This window comes from Macaca fascicularis, chromosome 7 (genome assembly GCF_037993035.2).
Source record: "Macaca fascicularis isolate 582-1 chromosome 7, T2T-MFA8v1.1".
In the NCBI taxonomy this organism is placed as follows: Eukaryota; Metazoa; Chordata; class Mammalia; order Primates; family Cercopithecidae; genus Macaca; species Macaca fascicularis.
Genome location: NC_088381.1, coordinates 89833812 through 89852824, shown reverse-complemented (window position 1 = coordinate 89852824; position 19013 = coordinate 89833812). Strand labels below are relative to the sequence as shown.

The 19013-nt window shown below is 36.7% G+C and overlaps 1 protein-coding gene and 1 gene segment (V, D, J or C); both read right to left on the bottom strand.

Annotated features, from left to right (window-relative positions):
* The window catches only part of LOC101925857 (T cell receptor alpha chain constant), a 487011-nt gene that overhangs the window by 434697 nt on the left and 33301 nt on the right, over positions 1 to 19013 (bottom strand). The gene's annotated exons all lie outside the window — the stretch shown is intronic.
* LOC107130355 (T cell receptor delta variable 1-like) lies at positions 5209 to 6481 on the bottom strand. The segment is given in 2 exon segments: positions 5209 to 6105; positions 6325 to 6481. Coding segments are annotated over 2 exon segments (474 nt in total).

Below are 19013 nucleotides of genomic sequence, written 5' to 3'. Positions count from 1 at the left end.
ACTCCTACAAGGTAGAGCCACACATTTGACCTGAAGTAAAGGCCAAGCCTGTTGGCAACTAAATATGGCCTTACAGGGAAAGTAAACAATGAGATTCTCTTTCTGGAAGAGTGCATGATCCTAGTTTTCTTCCTCCCCACTTTGGCCGCAGGACAACTCAACTAATATCAATCTTTATCATTCTTAACAGCCTAATATATCAAGGGAGGATTCTAAATGCACTCACCCTGATAGTAAAGGGAAACAAGGTTAATTTGCTTTCTCTGTTTTGAGCAAATAGTAAGCCTGTATATCTACTCTTATGCAAGGAGTGTGCATGTGTGCACAGAATTTTTTAAAACATAAAAATATATACATATACATAAGTCCTCTGAAAAACTTTTGCAACATAAAAGATAAGATGCACGCACTACAGAGAAAAATGCCTCAAAATTTTTTCCACCTCATCTCCCCAGTGAGTAAAGTGAGGGATTGATAGATAAAATTTTTAGTAAGATTATTTATTAATTCCCCCAAAGTGTAAAAATAAACCAATGTAGATAAACCAAAGCTAGTATTCAACTATTTAGCACTTACATACTTAAATATTACATTAAGAAAGTTATGGGATAGAAATCTTGACAATTCTGGATAAATAACACAAACATAAATCCAGCTTAAACTTGTATATTAATATTTGATTTGCATGGACTCTGGACATAATTTTACCTTTTGTGCATTCATTCAACAAACATATATTGACAGTGTCTCCAGTGTGCTAGGCATTGTTTCAGGCATAGAGAACATGGTAGTGAAGAGATAGAAAAGGGGCTAGAGTGCAGGGAGAAGAAATTAAATAAATGAGTTTTTACAAAATAAGATAATTCTATACAGTGATAAGCTCTATAAAGACAGTATAACACTGTAATGAGTTAGAGAGTTATTCTTGGGTTGAGAAAAGAAATCCGCTCTAAATAAGGTATGGAGGGAAGGCTCAACTCTGACACTTTGTGATGCCAGGCAAGACATTTAATCTCTCTCATATTCAATTTCCTTTTCTGTAAGTCACCAGTAGCTTTTTGTTGGTACTGGGCTAAGCATTGGCATTTGTCATTTTATTTATTTCTCAAAATAACCCTTTGTAGTAAGTACTATCAATATCCACATTGTAGGGATAAGGAAATTGAAGCATTAAAGTTATTAAGTAATTTGCTTAAGATAATTCAACCAATGAGTGGTAGGTCCAGAAATCCAATCCAAGCCTATGTAATGGTTATGCCATTACATTATAAGTAATGCAAAAAACAGAAATTACTTTTATACCAACTGAATAATCATCTAGTTCGATAACTTCTGTACCTTAGGCACTCAACCAGATGCATTCAATACAGAAAATATTGGGGGATTGGGAGGCACCATCTGAAATTGCAGTGCAGTCTATCTACAAGATAAAATTCAGTATTTTTCCCAGGGGCATTTTGCAATTTGCATAGCATATTTTATGTACTATAATAAATATCCATGTTCTATCACGTTTCTTACTGTTAGCGGGAAATCAGTCGCATTATGGTGCTGTATTGGGAGGTTGGGAGGCATATGATAACACGGAGAGAGCATGCTATACAGTGTTCCCTACAATGGCTTATTTTTATCCATCATTGACTCTTGTTCTCACTTCTTAGGACATTTCTATATTACAGTAAAGGACAGAGCAGTAGACAAACTCTCACTTCATAGAGAAAAACTTCCCACCTTGTGCAATAATGCCAACCTTTGTTGCCAAGGTATTCTATTAGCCTAAACCAGCCCATATATCATTTTTGCCACTTTGAAATCAATCACCCTCACATATTCAGGGAAAAAGATTTTTAAAGTGAAATTAAAAAAAAAAATCACAGCCAGTTCTGCTGAATCCTGTCTCACATGATCACTACAATGGGAAGGTTACTGACATTGGTTCAGAAATGTCAGCTCCTGTTGCAACCAGGCTTCACCATAGCTTAGCCCATGAACACTGGAGGGCAGCAGGAAGGCCACGTAAACCTCACCAAACAGTTTAGCGGGACACCAGGTGGCAGTGCTTCAGAACTTGGTGCTTTAGTTCTCAACGCGTGGAATATGCTAGAGCCTGATTCTCAAAAAAGGAAAATATAATAGAAAGATTTCGATAAAGGCTTCACAAGGTGGCGACTTTTGCGTAAAGACGTAGAGGAGTTCAGAGGTACACCATGAAGTCTGGTGGGGGTATAACTTTGCAGGCATAGTGGGCAAAGGCCTTGATATGGAAGCCCGCTTGGAGTGTTTAAGGAATAGTATCTCATCTTTCCCTCTACCCTCTTGCGCTTCATAGCACACTACTATAGAAGAGACTCACTGAGACATTCAGCACTCTTAAATGCTTAGTCGATTATTTCCTCCATCTGTTGATCCTGAGGCAATTTGTGCCTAGGTTTGGCATCTTGTCATCCTCACTGAGAAAGCCAATGCTGCTGCTTTGGGGCTGTTTGCTTCTCCATAGTCCAAACTTTGCTTTATAGGAGCCCTTTAAGATGTTACACCCTGCTTGACTTTAGTTAGAGACGCTTTTCAAAGTTAGGAAAAGTTGTGTCTCATTTCCCAAATATGAAAAACTGGAACACTAAAACCTATCTCGTAGGGTGTACGATGCTTAAATTAGGTAATGAATTTGAAATGTATAAATAGTGCCTGATGTATAGTATGGCCAATGAATATCAACTTTCTTCTTTCCTAGTAAAACCTGCTTTTCCTTCAGTGTTCCAGTCTGGAGCCTGTTACTGCTTTTTCTTCTTACGTCGAACGTGGTTCAATGATGGGAGTGTTAAAAGAAAAACTTTAGACAAATTAAATTTTACGGAGTTTAATTGAGCAAAGAACGATTAGAGATTCAGGCAGCCCCCCACCAGACCAGAACAGATTCAGAGAGACTCTGGCACTGCCACATGGTCAAAGAATATTTATGGACAGAAAAAGTAAAGTGACTTATAGAAAAAAGAATTAAGGTGCAGAAACAGATGGATTGGTTAAAGCTTGGCATTTGCCTTATTTGAACGTGATTTGAACAGTTGGCCACCTATGGCCAAAACTTAGGGATTTGTAGAGAGCAGACTGTAGCCTGTTTACGCATCCTGTTAGGTTACAGGGCACTGTGTATGGAGAAACCTTTGCCCTGAGCTTAAAATAAGTCAGGAGGCAGCTTTAGGCTAAACTTAATTTAACAGAAGTTTCTAGAAAACCTACTTGGCCATCTCTTCCCCTGGGAGTAGTCACTATTTTTCATTATCCTCTCGTGGTCATTTCCTCCTGGCTACATTAATACAATTGGGGTGCTGAAGGGGCACAGGAGGATCACTCGGTGGGTTTCATTTTCATTTTCCTAATGAGTAATTATATTAAGTGCTTTTTATGTATGCTTATTACTATTAGATATCATATTTCTGAAGTGTCTCTTCAAGTTTTGGCCATTTGTATTGTTTTATCATTGCTTATTGACTTGTACAAGTTTTTTATGTATTCTGCATTTGAATCTTTTTCAGAAATATGTCAATGTAAATATAACTTTCCAATCTGTGTACTGACTTTCCACCTTTTTAACAATGATTTTTGACAAAGGGTTTAAAAATTAGACTTTTATGTTCATGGGATCTAGCTAGAGAGGTTTTTTTTGTTTGTTTTATAAGTACTTTAAAAATGCTTTTTCCTCTTTAGCTTCTGTCGATTTTGATAAGAATTCAGCAAGCATTCTTAAAGACATTTCCCAGAACATGATATATCAACTTTCTCTGGCTGCTGGCAAGTTTTGCTTTGTTTTATTCCACTTAGACATTCCGAATATGGACTTTCGTTCCACATCTGCAGTGCTTCGGGCAAAACCACAGTGGTGGACTTAGAGAATTCCTTACTCAACTTTATGGCATTCTGTATAGCATTGCTCCTGACCAAGGAGCTTGTTTTATAGAAAGTCAAGTGTACCAGTGAGTGGAGGTGCTTGCTGAAAACAAACAGATTATGAAATGGGTAATGGAAGAGATAGTTATGGAAACCAGCTACAACCATGAGATCATTTGTGAATAAAAAAGACTATACTGTTATAAACATTTCCTTTCCATTGTGATATGAAAATATTAAAATACATGGTAACCATTTTTTACTCTCCTCCCATTTGTCTATACATAATAGTGAAAGATATGTTAATAAGTTAATCACATACCTTGTTAAATTTCAGAAGCTAAACTACAGGATATCAATGGGAGAGTGTGACTCAGCTAGAAGAGGAAAGACTATCACCCAAAGATGAATAAATGAACTTTGTATTCTCTTTGAGGTAGAGGGTTAGGGTATTTGTGGTTGAGTGAAGAATAGTGGCATCATATTGGCAGGAAACATGCTTTTTAAAATTGTCTTTATTTGAAAGCTAAGTGTTATGAAAAGAGGTGCATACGGATGTCAAGTTTACAAGGTAGGGGTATTGTGGTAACTTCGTACTGTCTCATCGTAACTACCTGGAAATATATTTCTAAGAAAATCCTTCCCTATATTATTCTCTATTAAGTTGAAAAAAATTGTGCAAGACAGGTGCCAGGCTCCAGGAATGGTGGCAACCCACACGTGTTGCTACTGATCTGCTAACTCATCTTATTGTTGATTCACAACTCCCCCACTGCCCCCAGGTCCTCTTTCAGCTTCTCTTTTTCTTGGGCCAAGTCCCCAGGGAGCAGAATAGCAAATAACACCATTTCTTCTGAACGTCACCAACACTATGAGATTGAAGGAGGTAAGAGACAAGTTTTAGTTTGTCCTCATGGGTTCCACCTGTCACCATGGGTTCCAAAATGTCTTTACAAATCAGTTTTTGCATGCTCTTGTCCACATTCAACTCTCCTTCCCAAATGTGAATCTAGCTGACCTAGAGTAAATTCAGGCTCAATACTAGATGCAAAGACAATAGCTTTGCATAGGAGTAAGAGCAGATTATGGCATTGTATCACATAGAAATCTGGCATGCTTATCCGACTGTATATTACAAATAAAAAACATGCCCAGCCACAGAATTTAACAAGTGAGACTGAATACTTTGGATCAATGGGATAGAAATGTGATATCAGGACAATTCTAGGACACATGATCTAAGAAGTACTATTCTACTTGTGAAGGCAATAGGAATGAATATCCTGATCCTCTTCAGCCTAGTAAATAAAACTCAATGTCAGATTTTGAAAATATTACATTTTATTCCTGTTATAATTTCATAAAAACACAAACAACTAAGTAACTTCTGAGAACCACCAGCTCCAGCAATTGCATGAGGTCTAATCCTTATAATTAATCTTATTCTACATCTTTCATGATGGTTCTGCTTCCCTGATTGTACCCTAATTGACATAAAGCCTAAGAGGAAAGGGCTAAGGAAATGATTTTTATTATGATTCAAGATAACTAGACCCAGATTTCTGCTGTGAGCATCGTTAAGTGAAACTGCCACTTTAAGTTATTATGTGGAAGTCTTTCCAACTTTAGATAACTTTGCACGTTTTCCGTATGATCTATTTTCAGTAAAAATTTAAGTATTAGAAGAAAGTTGCTCTGAACACCTGTTTCCAAATGAGATAGAAGGAGGTTTTACTTAGAATTAACTCATCTGATCCAGACCACAGATTAAATCCACAGACCACAGTCACTACCCTCTCTTGCCTGAGATCTGCAGGTGTGCACTTCAAATCGGCTCCTGTAGCAAAGGATGCGGAGTAGAGGGTTCTCTTGTCGAGCCCTAGGGTTTTTGTTTTGCTTTTACTATCACTTCAAACACTGTGAGTTCCCAGAGAGCACAGAAGTACATTGCTGAGTCTTCTAGCTGTAAGGCTGAAATGGTTAAGGCGATGAAGCTAGCTGCTTTCTTGAAGTTGACAGAATAGCGACCATCTCTTGCATTCTGTTCAGAAGAACCCTGGCGAATAAGGAAAATCATCTCTTTGCCGGGAAGTTGCTTGTACCAAAAAAGGTCATATGACCACCAACTTGTTTCATACTGGCAGTTCAGGGTGACTGCTTTCTCCACTGGCATGGATACTGATGACTGGGCTTGAGTAACCTTCTGGGCCACACTGAATCCTGTGGGAAAAAATCAGAAAACAGAGCTGATCCTTTGATAGAGTGAATATCGTAGGAACTAGACTAATTTAGGACCCAGAGACAAACCAAACTAAAATCATAGTATGCTCGCCTTTTTCCAATTTCACCTTTCCTCATCAGATCCATGAGAAACACCACATGTCTGTCTGTAATCCTTCCATCCTTAACATTTTTACCCACATTTGGAACCATCCATACCAGAGTAGCTGAAGGCCACAAATATGCACAGCAAGCTGGAGAACAGCATGTGGCATGTAGCTCTCTGCACAAATGTGAGTTGTGCTGCCTGACGCTCCAAGTTCAGTACCCACAAGGGCCCTGTGGTGTGCATACGTAGTTCCTGAGTTCTGATGCTATCTCCCCAAACAGGAAATTGAGTCTCATGTTCATAGACTACATGGCTATGCACAAATGAGGAAAAATGTCGGGTTCACCCTGAATCTTTACTTTGTCTAGTTGTCTTTCCCTAGTCATTAGGATAGACAGAACCTAGAAAACGGATATAAGAAAAGCAATTTGTATTGAGGGTTGTAGCTGAGGGGAACTGCAGTTGAACCAGTTGACATACATTGATAATATTCATTTAGCATATATTTACTTTTTGCCATCAGAAATGAATTAAATTTAAAAGAAAAATACTCAGATATTTGACTTTCTCTGTGAAAGGCAGTCCTATTCTAAACAATTACTGCATCTCTTTCTTCCTCCTTACTGAGTTCTAGGGCCCTAGTTAAGTTCTGTAATAAGTAAAGCTACTTCAAAACCAAATGATAAAAATAAGTCCTTCTTGACTTTCAGAAGCTGCTCAGTTGTTTACGTTTTTATGAAATTATAATAGGAATAAAATGTAATCATTTCAAAATCTGACACTAAGTTTTATTTACTAGACTGAGGAGAATCAGGATATTCAGTCCCGTTGCCTTCACAAGTAGAATTGTACTGCTTAGATCATGTGTCCTAGAATTGTCCTGATATCACATTTTCTATCCCATTGATCCAAAGTATTCAGTCTCACTTGTTACATTCTGTGGCTGGGCATTTTTAAAAATTGTAATGATAAGCATAAGATATTGTTTGTCATGATAAGCATACAAGATCTCTCTGTGATACAATGCTATACTATACTCCCACAGAACGTGTTATCTGAAGGTTGCAAGAACTTCGTGCATGTCAATACCACAGAAGTTGGTGGCTGAATTTTTTATATTCTGTTATGTGATTGTATGGAATTTAGATGTTAATCCTCCATGTGATTTCATTGTCTTTTTTAAAATTTTAAATTGAAAAATTTTTATTTTAGAGTTGGGGTCTCTCTCTGTCACCCAGACTGAAGTGCAGTGGCACAGTCATAACTCATTGCAGCCTGGAACTCCTGGGCTCAAGTAATCTTGTCACTTCAATCTCTCAAATGGCTAGGACTCCAGTTGTGAGCTACCAGGCCTGGCTAATTTTTTATTTCATTTTGTAGAGATGGAGTCTCTCTACGTTGCCCAGACTGGTCTCAAACTCCTGGCCTCAAGTGATCTTATCTTGGCTTCCCAAAGTCCTGGGATTTTATGTGTGAACCCAGCCCCTAGTTTCACTGTCTTAATGGATGAATTAATATAAAGGGACCAAGAGATAGCTAAGAAAAAATGTGTAGACAAGGTCTAAAACATTTCCAGTTCTTTTATAAAGGTCAAAATAGCATATCACTGAATGGTGCAGGGAAGAGTTTCTCATTGTTTGAGACATCTTATCCTCTGTCCATTTCACCTCTGAGTGCAGACAGGTAGCCATGCTCTGGTTTGCAATTATTTGCACTTAAGTAGCTGGAGACCATTAATACCCACAGTAGACTGGGAACCAGTATGATGGCAGGATTTCCCTCCTGTTGAAATAGCCCTGCTTTGTACCCTGACAGTATAGGTGCAGGATCCCGCAGTTCTGTATAGAAGCTGCCTCTGAAATGTGGTTTCTGGGTGGGTCAAGTGTTAATGTGCTGTGATAACCCCTCGGTGGGGAAATTGGTTCTATCTTATACATTGTTTTGCCCTTTCTTATAACTTAATTAACAAATGACAAAGGATTATATCTGGTAAAGGACATGTATGAAACAATATTGAAGGAATTCTTAAAAGGAGATGAATCATTTAAAATTTCCAAGTTTAGGAAACTGATCTGTGATAAATCTGAGGGGCTTATCTCAAACCAATTTATTATGAATCATGGCTTTGATTGCAAATATTCATTCATGTTTTGATTGTTCACTTGCTATCAACCTGAGTCTAAGGTGAAGCTACTCACCAATCCTTGGCTTCGACACAGGAGACAAACCAGAAGTCATCACCTCCCGTCCTTCCTACTTACACATCAAACCAAGGGAACTGGTAACTTCACAATGGCAAAGCATCAGCTCAGACAAATGAGATTTTAAAAAAAAGACTCCCAAGTTCAGTATTTTCTCAAGTTGTGAATTCTAGTGTCAAGAGTAGCAGCGAAGGTCTATTATTTCTACTGGAACTCTATGCTTACTTTTATTAGAAGTTCTAGGATGGGAGAATCCATGGGCGCTCTGAATTCAAATCTTTAGCCATGCTGTTGTCATGAGTGCATGTGTACTTTTTGGTGCAATTCTATAATTTTTAATAGTTATCAGGAAGACAAAGTCTCTCACAAAATGCTGCTTTATCAGTAAAAATATTCAAAACTATTAATAGTATAAATTTTCAAAATAAAAATATTTCCCTCTTTGGACATTGAAAGAATGAAGATTCTTTTCCACTTTATGCTGAAACTTCATCTGATCAAGCAGTCTATGTCAAAGCACCAAATTCCAAAAGCTGTATTTTTGTTGGACTGCCCCATAAAGAAATCCCAATGGGAATAATTGAGTTATTCTACGGCAAACTGTCCTCAGACTCTTCCCGGTTCTTTGTAGAAATCCCCAAACTCACATCTGTAAGAAACCACAGAATCACTGTTGAGGCTCCCAGCTCTTCCCAATTCTTCCTCTCTCTCATGTACTTGACAACAGCCCTCCTGTCATGCTGACCACGAATTCCAACGTAGGCACTGTATTCTACTTTATTCTTGAACATTTCAGTCCAATGAAAGCCACTCTAATCAGACATAAATACTATTCCAATTTCTTCTTTGATTTTTCAAACTGCTAGAAAAGGAAGTAAAATAAACTTTGAGAGCCCAGGGGAGTTAATATTCACAAAATGCTGACATTTTGTGGGCACATCTCCCATTGCTAAGAGGTAACTAATTGGATTTTTTTCCACCTCCTCTTTTTATGTATTGAAACAGTATGCATTGTGGTTCAGGGGAAAGAGTCTTGGGTTGTTTATTTCAGGTTGAACATCCTTTTATTCATAAATTAGAGATTTTTTCCAACTGATTTTTTATTGCCATTTATGTGGCCTACCAGAAATACATCTGACAAAATCGTAGGTAACGAAGGTGCTATTCTCCATTCTGTGGACTGGTGAAGATAGTAAAAACTGTGGTTGTTGTAAATCATTTAAAAATTATTTTTTAAATTTATGAAATAATTATCATGAGAAAAAGTACAGAAAATCATATAGCAGATACCTTTGTATCCAGCGATGAGAATAAACAGAAAAACAGATGATGAATTTTGTTATGTTTTCTAAAAATATTCTCTCTCTCTCTACATTTCAGATTTTCTCAAACATTTCAGACAAAGCTAGAACAATAGTCCTTGTTCCGTTTACTCTTTTAAAGATTGTAATCACTCTTGGGAAGATTCCACACATGTCTTTTAGAATTTAACCGTTACAGGCCGGGGGCTGTGGCTCACGCCTGTAATCCCAGCATTTTGGGAGGTCGAGGTGGGCAAATCACGAGGTCAGGAGATCCAGATCATCCTGGCTAACACGGTGAAACCCCATCTCTGCTGAAAATACAAAAAAAAAAAATTAGCTGGGCGTGGTGACGGGTGCCTGTAGTCCCAGCTACTCCGAAGGCTGAGTCAGGAGAACGGTGTGAATCCGGGAGACTGAGCTTGCAGTGAGCCGAGATCGCGCCACTGCACTCCAGCCTGGGCGACAGCGTGAGACTCCGTCTCAAAAAAAAAAAAAGAATTTAACCTTACAGGTATGTATTACAAAACAATATACTGCATTATTTTGTATTTTGAGATTTCTTATTAACGGTGCCATGCAGTATGTATCATTCTTCTTTTACATCCAACATTTTATTTGTAAGATTTATCTAAGAAAATATGTACAGAACCACTTCTTTGCTTGTAATAGCTAATACTTCCATTGTATGACAAAACCACTATTTTTTCATTCCACTATTGATTACACTTATTTTTAAAGAGGGAGCATCCTTGTAAATGCCTCCTAGTTTACATATTGACTACCTTGAATGTAGATATCAGAAATTTGTATTGCTGGATTGTTAGATATATGCCTATTCATAACTAGTTTAGGCAAATTGTTCTCCTAAGTTCTCTGTGTGGTGTTTTTTTTCATCTGGAAAAGTGTAATAGCTTCATCTCCATATATTCCTACCAATATTTAATGTTATCAGACATTTTAGATTTTGTTGATCTAGTAGAAATGAAACAATACTTTATTTTAATTTGATTTCCTTGAGTTCTGTGGAAGTTGATGTTTTACATTTTTAGTGGCCATTCCTATTTCTTCTTTTTGAATTGCCTTTTTATATCCTTGTCTCTTCTTATTTTGGATGTTTTCTTATTTATATGTAAGAGTTCCCCATCTAACCTTAATTTCTAAAATTGTACCGGTTATATTATTTACAGATGCATCCAGCATGTGTCTTGCTTTTAATTTTGTAGTGGGTGCACCTGCAGGTTAAAAATTTCCCTTGTATTACTGAATCTTTAGTGATTTTCATTTCCAATTATCAAATAATTTTAATGATTATAAATCTACTTAGTTTTTCTATTTCTTCTTGAGTTACTTTTGGTAGTATATGTTTTTCATTCAAATTATTTCTACTTTTGAAAGTTTTAAAATTTATTGGCTTAAATTGTACTTAACATTTTCTAATTTTTTTTTTTTTTTAGTTTCTACTTTATCTCCAGACATGTCTCCTTTTTAATCCCTCCTATTATTGTATTTATTAGTCTCCTATTATGGCCATAAGAAATTACCACAAATTCAGTGGCTTAAAACAACACAAATTTATTATTTTGCAATTCTGAAGGTCATAAATCCAAAGTCAGTTTCATTGAGCTAAAATCAAGGTACTAGCGGGTTTGAGTTCCTTCTGGTGGCTATGGGGAATAATCAGTCTCTTTTTTTTTTTTTTTTTTTTTTTGCCTTTTCCAACTTCGAGGCTGTCCTCATTCTCTCATCACATTGCTTTCTTTCATTCCGACTCTACTGCTTCCCTTTTATAGAGATGCCTGTGGTTACATTGGGTCTGCCTGGATAACCGAAGCTAAATCTTCTCATTTCAACGTTCTTGAATTAATCACATAGGTAAAGTTCCTTTTGCTATATGTTATTCGGTTAAATTGTATCCCCAGAAAATTCATATGTTGAAGTACTAATCTCTAGAAGCTTAGAATGTGACCTTTTTGGGATATAGGGTTATTGCCGATGTCATTAGTTAAGTTGAAATGAGATCCTACTGGAGTAGTGTGGGCCCTTAGTCCAATAAGACTAGTGCCCTTATGAAAAGAATGTCACATGAAGAGACAGAGACACACACAGAGGAAAGACGATGGGAGGAGACACAGGGAGGACCTGACCATCTCTAAGCTAAGGGATGCTTGTTACTATTGGATACTCAGAGCGAGGTCTGAAACAAATCTTTCCTAGCGCCCCAGAGGGAGCATGGCTCTGCAACACCTTGATTCTAGACTTTTGGCCACTAAAACCAGGAGTCAGTACATTTCTGTTATTCTAAGCCATCCAGTCCATGGTACTTTGTTACTGAAGCCCTAGAAAACGAATACACTCTGTAACGCAGCATATTCATAGACTCTGGGGATTATGACATGGACATCTTTGGGGGCCAGAATTCAGTGTACTGTATTTTTTAACTATTTTCTATTTTCCTTATTGTCAACATTACCAAGTATTTAACTTTTTTATTTCTTCAAATTTATTCAGCATTGGATTTTCCCTTAATTATTTGTTTTTGTTTCCTATTTGATTAATTTCTGTACTTTATTTTTAATTGAAGTATAATTGATATAGTGAAATAAATGGGTCATAAGCATGGAGTTAGATGAGTTTTGAAAATTGCAAACAGCCTTGTCAACCACAACCCTGTCATGAAATAGAACATTTCGTTTCCTTTATCTTATGAAAATTCATTGTGCCCCACCCAAATAATTCCCACTCACAGATGTCATCACTGTTTGGCTTTATTTCACCATGGATTAATTTGTCTACTTTAGAAATTCACATAACTTGGGTCAAACAGTATGTCCCCTTTTGTATTTGGCAATTTTGCTGGGCACTATATAATTTATGCTTGTTTGTACTGTTGCGTGTATCAGTGGTTCAGGGCATTTTATTTCTGATGAATATTGAATGTGTGTGACACAATTTATTGATGTAGTCTCTTGTTTATGGACATTTTCACAAATTTATGGCTATCATGAATAAAACTGCTGTGAACATTTTTGTACAAGTCTTTGTGTTGACATGTTTTTATTTTTCTTGGGTATATGCCTAGATGTAATGTCACTGGGTAGTGGTAGAAATGCATGTAGTTTTATGAAAATCCACCAAAGTGGTTGCCCAGTATATGTTCCAACCATGTTTCAAAATTCCACATTCCAAAATTTTATATTCCAAAAATTTATAAATGTTTATTAAAAATCTTTTTCCACATCCTTACTTTTTATTTCGAAATAATTTGAGACTCACATAGAAGCTACAAAAATAATGCAGAGTTCTCTTGAACATTTCACCCAGCTTTCTCTAATGATAACATTTTACTTAATCATAGTTACATACCATTAACATTATGTACTAGTATCAAAATCAGAAAATTGATATTGATACAATAGGATTTATTAAACTACAAATCTTATTCTGGTTCACCCATTTTTATATGCACTCTTCTTTTGATATACACTTTTACGACATTTTATCATATGTATAGATTTCACTAACCACAACTACAATCAGGATATAGAACTATTCCATCCATCACCCTAAACAAACTCCCTGTATATTACACACTCCCGACCCATAACTCCTGGCAACCACTGTCCTGTAATTTTTAAATATTGATAGTGTTATATAAGTGAAATCACATGTTATATCACCTTTGAGATTGACTTTTGTTCACTCAACCTAATGCCCTTGAGATTCATCGAAGTTGTTGCATGCATCAATAGTTCATGCCTTTGTATTGATGAATCCTATTCCATTATGTGGATATGTACCAAGATATATTTAACCATTCACTCAATGAAGCATAAAGTTTCTGAGATCCATCATGTGTTATCCGTATCACTAGCTTATTGCATGTTATTGTTCTGTAGTATTCCGTTATAGGAATATACCACAATTTATTTTTCTATTCCCCAGTTAATGGACATTTGGATTGTTTCCAGCTTGGGGCTATTATGGTTAAAACTGCTGTAAACGAAAGTCCTCGTGTGAAGATATATTTTCATTTATTGTAGATAAATACTTAGGAGTGGGATTTCTGGTGCTATGTTAAGAGCAATTTATAAGAAACTGCCGAATGATTTTCCAGCGTCATAATACTGATTTGCATCCCATCAGCAAGGCATAAAAGTCCCAGCTGCCCCACAACTGGTTGGATGCTTGTAACAATTGCAAATACTTTAACTGTAATAAAAAGTTTGTTAGAGATGGTCATTTATTAAGCTTAGTTTCTTTTATTTAATCACCATTCTCATACTGCCACACTAGTGTTTATACAGTTATTTATCACTTGCATATGCAGATGAAAACCAGTCTACATCTCTGCCCACGGAAGCTTCCACTGAGGGGTTTGGCTGGAGCCTCAACTGCAGGTTTGGGTACAGGCTTCAGGTGCCTGGGGAGGACTGTGTGCTTGCTGCGCAGAAGTAGGTGGCTGAGTCTCCAGGCTGGGAATCCATGATATGCAATGAGAAGTTCTTGGCACTTTTATTGAAGAAGATTTTGAATCTTCCTTCTTCTTTTTCGCTCGCAGCTGAACTTATGGCTATCAATAATGCAGGGCCTTTCCCAGGGAATTGTCGGTACCATGGAAAGTAGTCAAATGCACTGTTCTCATAAGCACAGTTTATAATTGAAATCCCTCCTTTCTGGACTATCAAAGATTGAGGACTTTGTTTCACCTGCTGCCGGTCACTTTCCTTCTTCTGTTGGCCACTCACCCCTGCTTAGAGAGATAACAAAATGTCATTAGGCCCCCCAAATAATATTTTCTTCTTAAAGTGTCTACCTGCCTGAGTTTGTCTGTACCCCAATTTTCTCATCCACCCAAGTTAGTAACATACCCTGGAGTTTCTCTTCCATAACTCACAGCATAGTTGAAGCCACAGAATTAAAAATGATGCTCCTAAGATCTTGTCCATTCCTCCTGGCACCAGAGCTCAGTGACAGCCCAGGTGGTCTTCCAGTCTTCCCAACCAGCTGAAACTCTGTAAATTCACCCTCAACTGAATTCTTTCAACAGGCCCCGCCCTTTCACAAGTGCTTTCACTTAAAGCTATCTCTGTGAAAGGAAGCACTTCCCCCACTTTGTCCAAATTTAGAATTGCTGAAGATATATTCTTTGGGAATCAGTAATCCTTTCTTTACACACAGATAAGTATCAGTTTAGAATTTTTGGCTCTCAAGCCCCCTCAACTTTTCCTCAGACCTTTAAGATGGCTGGATATGTCAATAGAAAGGGCCTTATTTTACAATGGTGGAAGAGAGGAACTCCTGTGAAACCACAAGATTAACATGTACAGTAGCACTTCTTTTCTATTGTGAATAATAATAAAGTGTATTGAGGGCACACAATGAACATAATATCCCATTACAAGCTAAGGTCATGAATCAGAACATAGAGAATATATGGTCCCTTTGTCCTCAGAGAACTTAAATTTTATTACAATTTTTCAGATGTATTTATTCCATATTTTAGATGATCCTCAGAAATGATATAATATAAGTAAGTCAATTTTATTTTTTCTCCATATTTTTTCTAAATAGATTAGGTAAAGTAAATAGTTTTTAATGTAACTAGAAAAAAAAATTAGGAAATAGTGGAATTATCTGTTCTGGAGGAGCTGTGACCATTAAATGGATAAGGGAGGATAGAAATTCTGCAGAATACAGAAGATATAGAGCTATAACAATCCAGTAATGCAGTCATTTTTGGTGGCTTTTATCCTGAGTTTGAATAAACATTCGATATTTTCTTCACACTTCAAAATGGGTCAACTATGAAAATACAAAGGATAAATTCAACTTTTGATGTTAACACAGGCAGGATACACAGGCAGAAATTGAAGACAAATTCTAAAGCAGCCCTAAAATAGGAATGATCTGTATTATAAATCATATAAGTCAAAATAACACGAGAAGGAAATTTTTTTCAGAAACACAAAAATGATTTTTTTGTATTTATATTTGGTGTCACCTCAAATCCACTCAAAGAAAACACCATCCCAGTCCAATAGGAGACGATGGTCCACGTTCCTCAATCTAGAATCCAAACCTTTTCTTCCCAAATATCCTAACGTGCTTTTTAAAAGTTGTTTAAAGTTTTGTTGTGCTTTCTTTTCTTTTAATTTATATATGAATACCTTCAATACATATATACTGTATACTAAGTGCCTACTAAATTAGGCAGTACTTGGGCCTCATTTCATTCACAAAAGAGACATAGTCCAAGTCTTCAGTCAACCTAGTCCCAAGACTCAGGTATCAGCCAATGAAACCTGCCAAAGACACCAGTGTGTTTCGATGATGTGATGAAGGAAAGAGTGATGAAATCTGTTTCTGGACCCAGTCAAAGAAGAGTACGGATGGCGAGATGCTTGAACTGGGCCTCAAACTATGATAGATTTCCCCATAAAAAGAATGGATAAGGGAATTTTAGGCACAGATTAGTGTGGCTGGATATTGGGCTAAATGTGGGTGAAAACATTGTAAAGTTATACTAGAGAAGTTAATGTGGGCTTGAAGGATCACATGTATAATTCAAAAAAGTGTTGACTTCCAAAGTAATGTTTTCCACTCTGTCAGAGTGGAATAAATACAGATACTAGTTAGGTAGATGAATGGATAAATGCATAGAGGCATTGAATGAAACAGACACGTGAATTGAAACAGACTAGGAGATAATTTACCAGATTTTAAAAGGGTAATCTCTGGCTACTTGCTGAATATGTGTATGTGGACAAATGTTAATCTTCTTTGAAGAAGCATTGCCCCCTTGTGGCCTTATAGGGAGTTTCCATCAAACAATTTCCTACAGCTTCTTAAAACTGTTCAGCACCCCCTGCATCTATCAGAACACTGAAATAAGTGGCTGAGCCTTCCTCTAAAGCCAATGATTTCTTCAGATGAAAGGAGATTTTGTCCTTGCTGAGGTCAGGTATGTCTCAGGCGGATCTGGAGGAATTGATTGGGATGCTGGAGGTACCAGGAGAGGACAGGGCTACTGAAACAGTGACACCGCAACTGCTCTGGGGTTCCTTCAGAGGCAGAAATTGGCCGTCAGATGGAGTCACTACATGGGATCACCTTCCTCGCATACTGGCAACATCAGATCAGGCAGAAGTCTTCACACTAAAGAGAATACGTCCTTAAATAGATCTAACTTAGTTAATTATACTTCATCTTTGTCAACACTTGGTATAGTAGTCATCTTTTCATTTGTAGCCAACATAGTGGCTATATAGGAGCATATATATATATATACACACACTATATAGTGGCTATATATCTTATTACTGTATTAACTTGCATTTCCCTGATTATTAATGACATAAGAGTCAGTAAACTTTTTCTATAAAGGGTTGATTAGAAAATATTTTAAACCTTGCAGGTGATTCAGTCTCAATGGCAACTACTCAGTTCTGCCATCGCAGCATGAAAGAAGCCATTAGTAACACTGGTAACACATTTAAAAAGAAAAACTCAAGCATCGCTGTGTTTAAATAAAGCTTTATGAAAGTAGCTGGATGGCTGAATTTGGCTCATGGGCCATATTTTGTTGACTCCTGACGTAAAGCATCTTTTCATGTGCTTATTGGTCATTTTTCTCTTTTTGTTGTGAAGATTCTGGGAAAATATTTTGTTAATTCTTAACTTGGGTCCTTTCTTCTCTTTTATTGAGTTGTAAGAGCTTTTTGCATATGCTGTACACAAGACTTTGGAATCATTTACATGTTTCAAATAGTTTCTTCAAGTCGATGGCCTGTCTTTTTGTTTTCTTAAAGATGTCCATGACCTCTGAACTGAAAAGTCCAAAAACAGTACTGACAAAAATTAAAGAACCTTAATAAATGAAGAGATATGTCATGTTCATGAATTAGAGGATTTAATAGCTTTAAGATGGCAGTTCTACTCCCAATTTTTTGTAAGTGCAATGCAATGTCACTAAAAATCTTAGCAGGCCTTTTTATAGAAATTGACCAACTACTTCTAAAATTTATCTGAAAATGCAAAAATAAACCTTAATGAATAACTAAAACAATTTTTAAAGGGAACACAATTGAAGGACTCGCCCTACCTGATTTCAAGACACTATAAACAACCGTAATCAAAATGGTTTGGTATTTGTGAACATAAAACTTGTAGATCAATGAAACAAAATAGAAATAGATTCACAAATTCATATTCAATTAATTTTCAAACAAGATACCAAGACAATTCAATGGGTTAAAAAAGTGTTTTCAAGAAATAGTTGCAATAAAATAAAATGTGCTTGTATTTTAATGGATTTGGGCAAAGTAAATTGAAAAGCTTCTGGAAAGGATTCCTACTCTAGATGCCACAGAATATTCATGATGCACAAGAGGAGGTCAAAATATCAATGTTGTCAGAATTTGGAAGAAGATGATTCCAACCCAATGGATGACTTCAAGAAGTTCAAGACTTTAGTGGAGAAAGTAACTGCAGATGTGTTAAAAATAGCAAGATAAATAGAATTAGAAGTAGAGTCTGAAGATGTAACTGAATTGCTACAATCTCATGATAAAACTTTAACAAATGATAAACTGCTTTTTATGGATAAGCACAGAAATTGCTTTCTTAAGATGGAATCTACTTCTGATGAAGATGCTATAAACATTATTGAAATGACAACAAAGGATTTAGATTATTACATAAACTTAGTTGATAAAGCAGTGTCAGGTTTTGAGATGATTAACTTTAATTTTGTTTTTTAAAAAATTTTTCTTAGTAGTTTTAAAAAGATTTTGAAATTGGACTGGGTGTGATGGCTTACACCTGTAATCCCAGCAGTTTGGGAGGCTGAGGTGGGCGGGTCACCTGAGGTCTGGAGTTTGAGACCAGCCTGTCCAACATGGAGAAACCCCATCTCTATTAAAAATACAAAATTAGCTGGGCGTGGTGGCGCATGCCTGTAAACTCAGCTACTCGGGAGCCTGAGGCAGGAGAATAGCTTGAACCCGGGAGGCGGAGGCTGCACTTGAACCCAGAGGCAGAGGCTGCGGTGAGCCAAGATTGTGCCATTGCACTCCAGCCTGGGCAACAAGAACGAAACTCCATCTCAAAAAGGAAAAAAAAGATTTTGAAATTAATTCATTATAGTTGTATGTATTTGGGGGCATTTGTGATATTTCATACATGTATACAATGTGTAATGATCAAATCAGGGTTATTGGGATATCGACTATTTGAAACATTTTTCTTTTCTTTGTTTTGGGGAACATTACAATTCTCTTTTTCAAGTTATTTTGA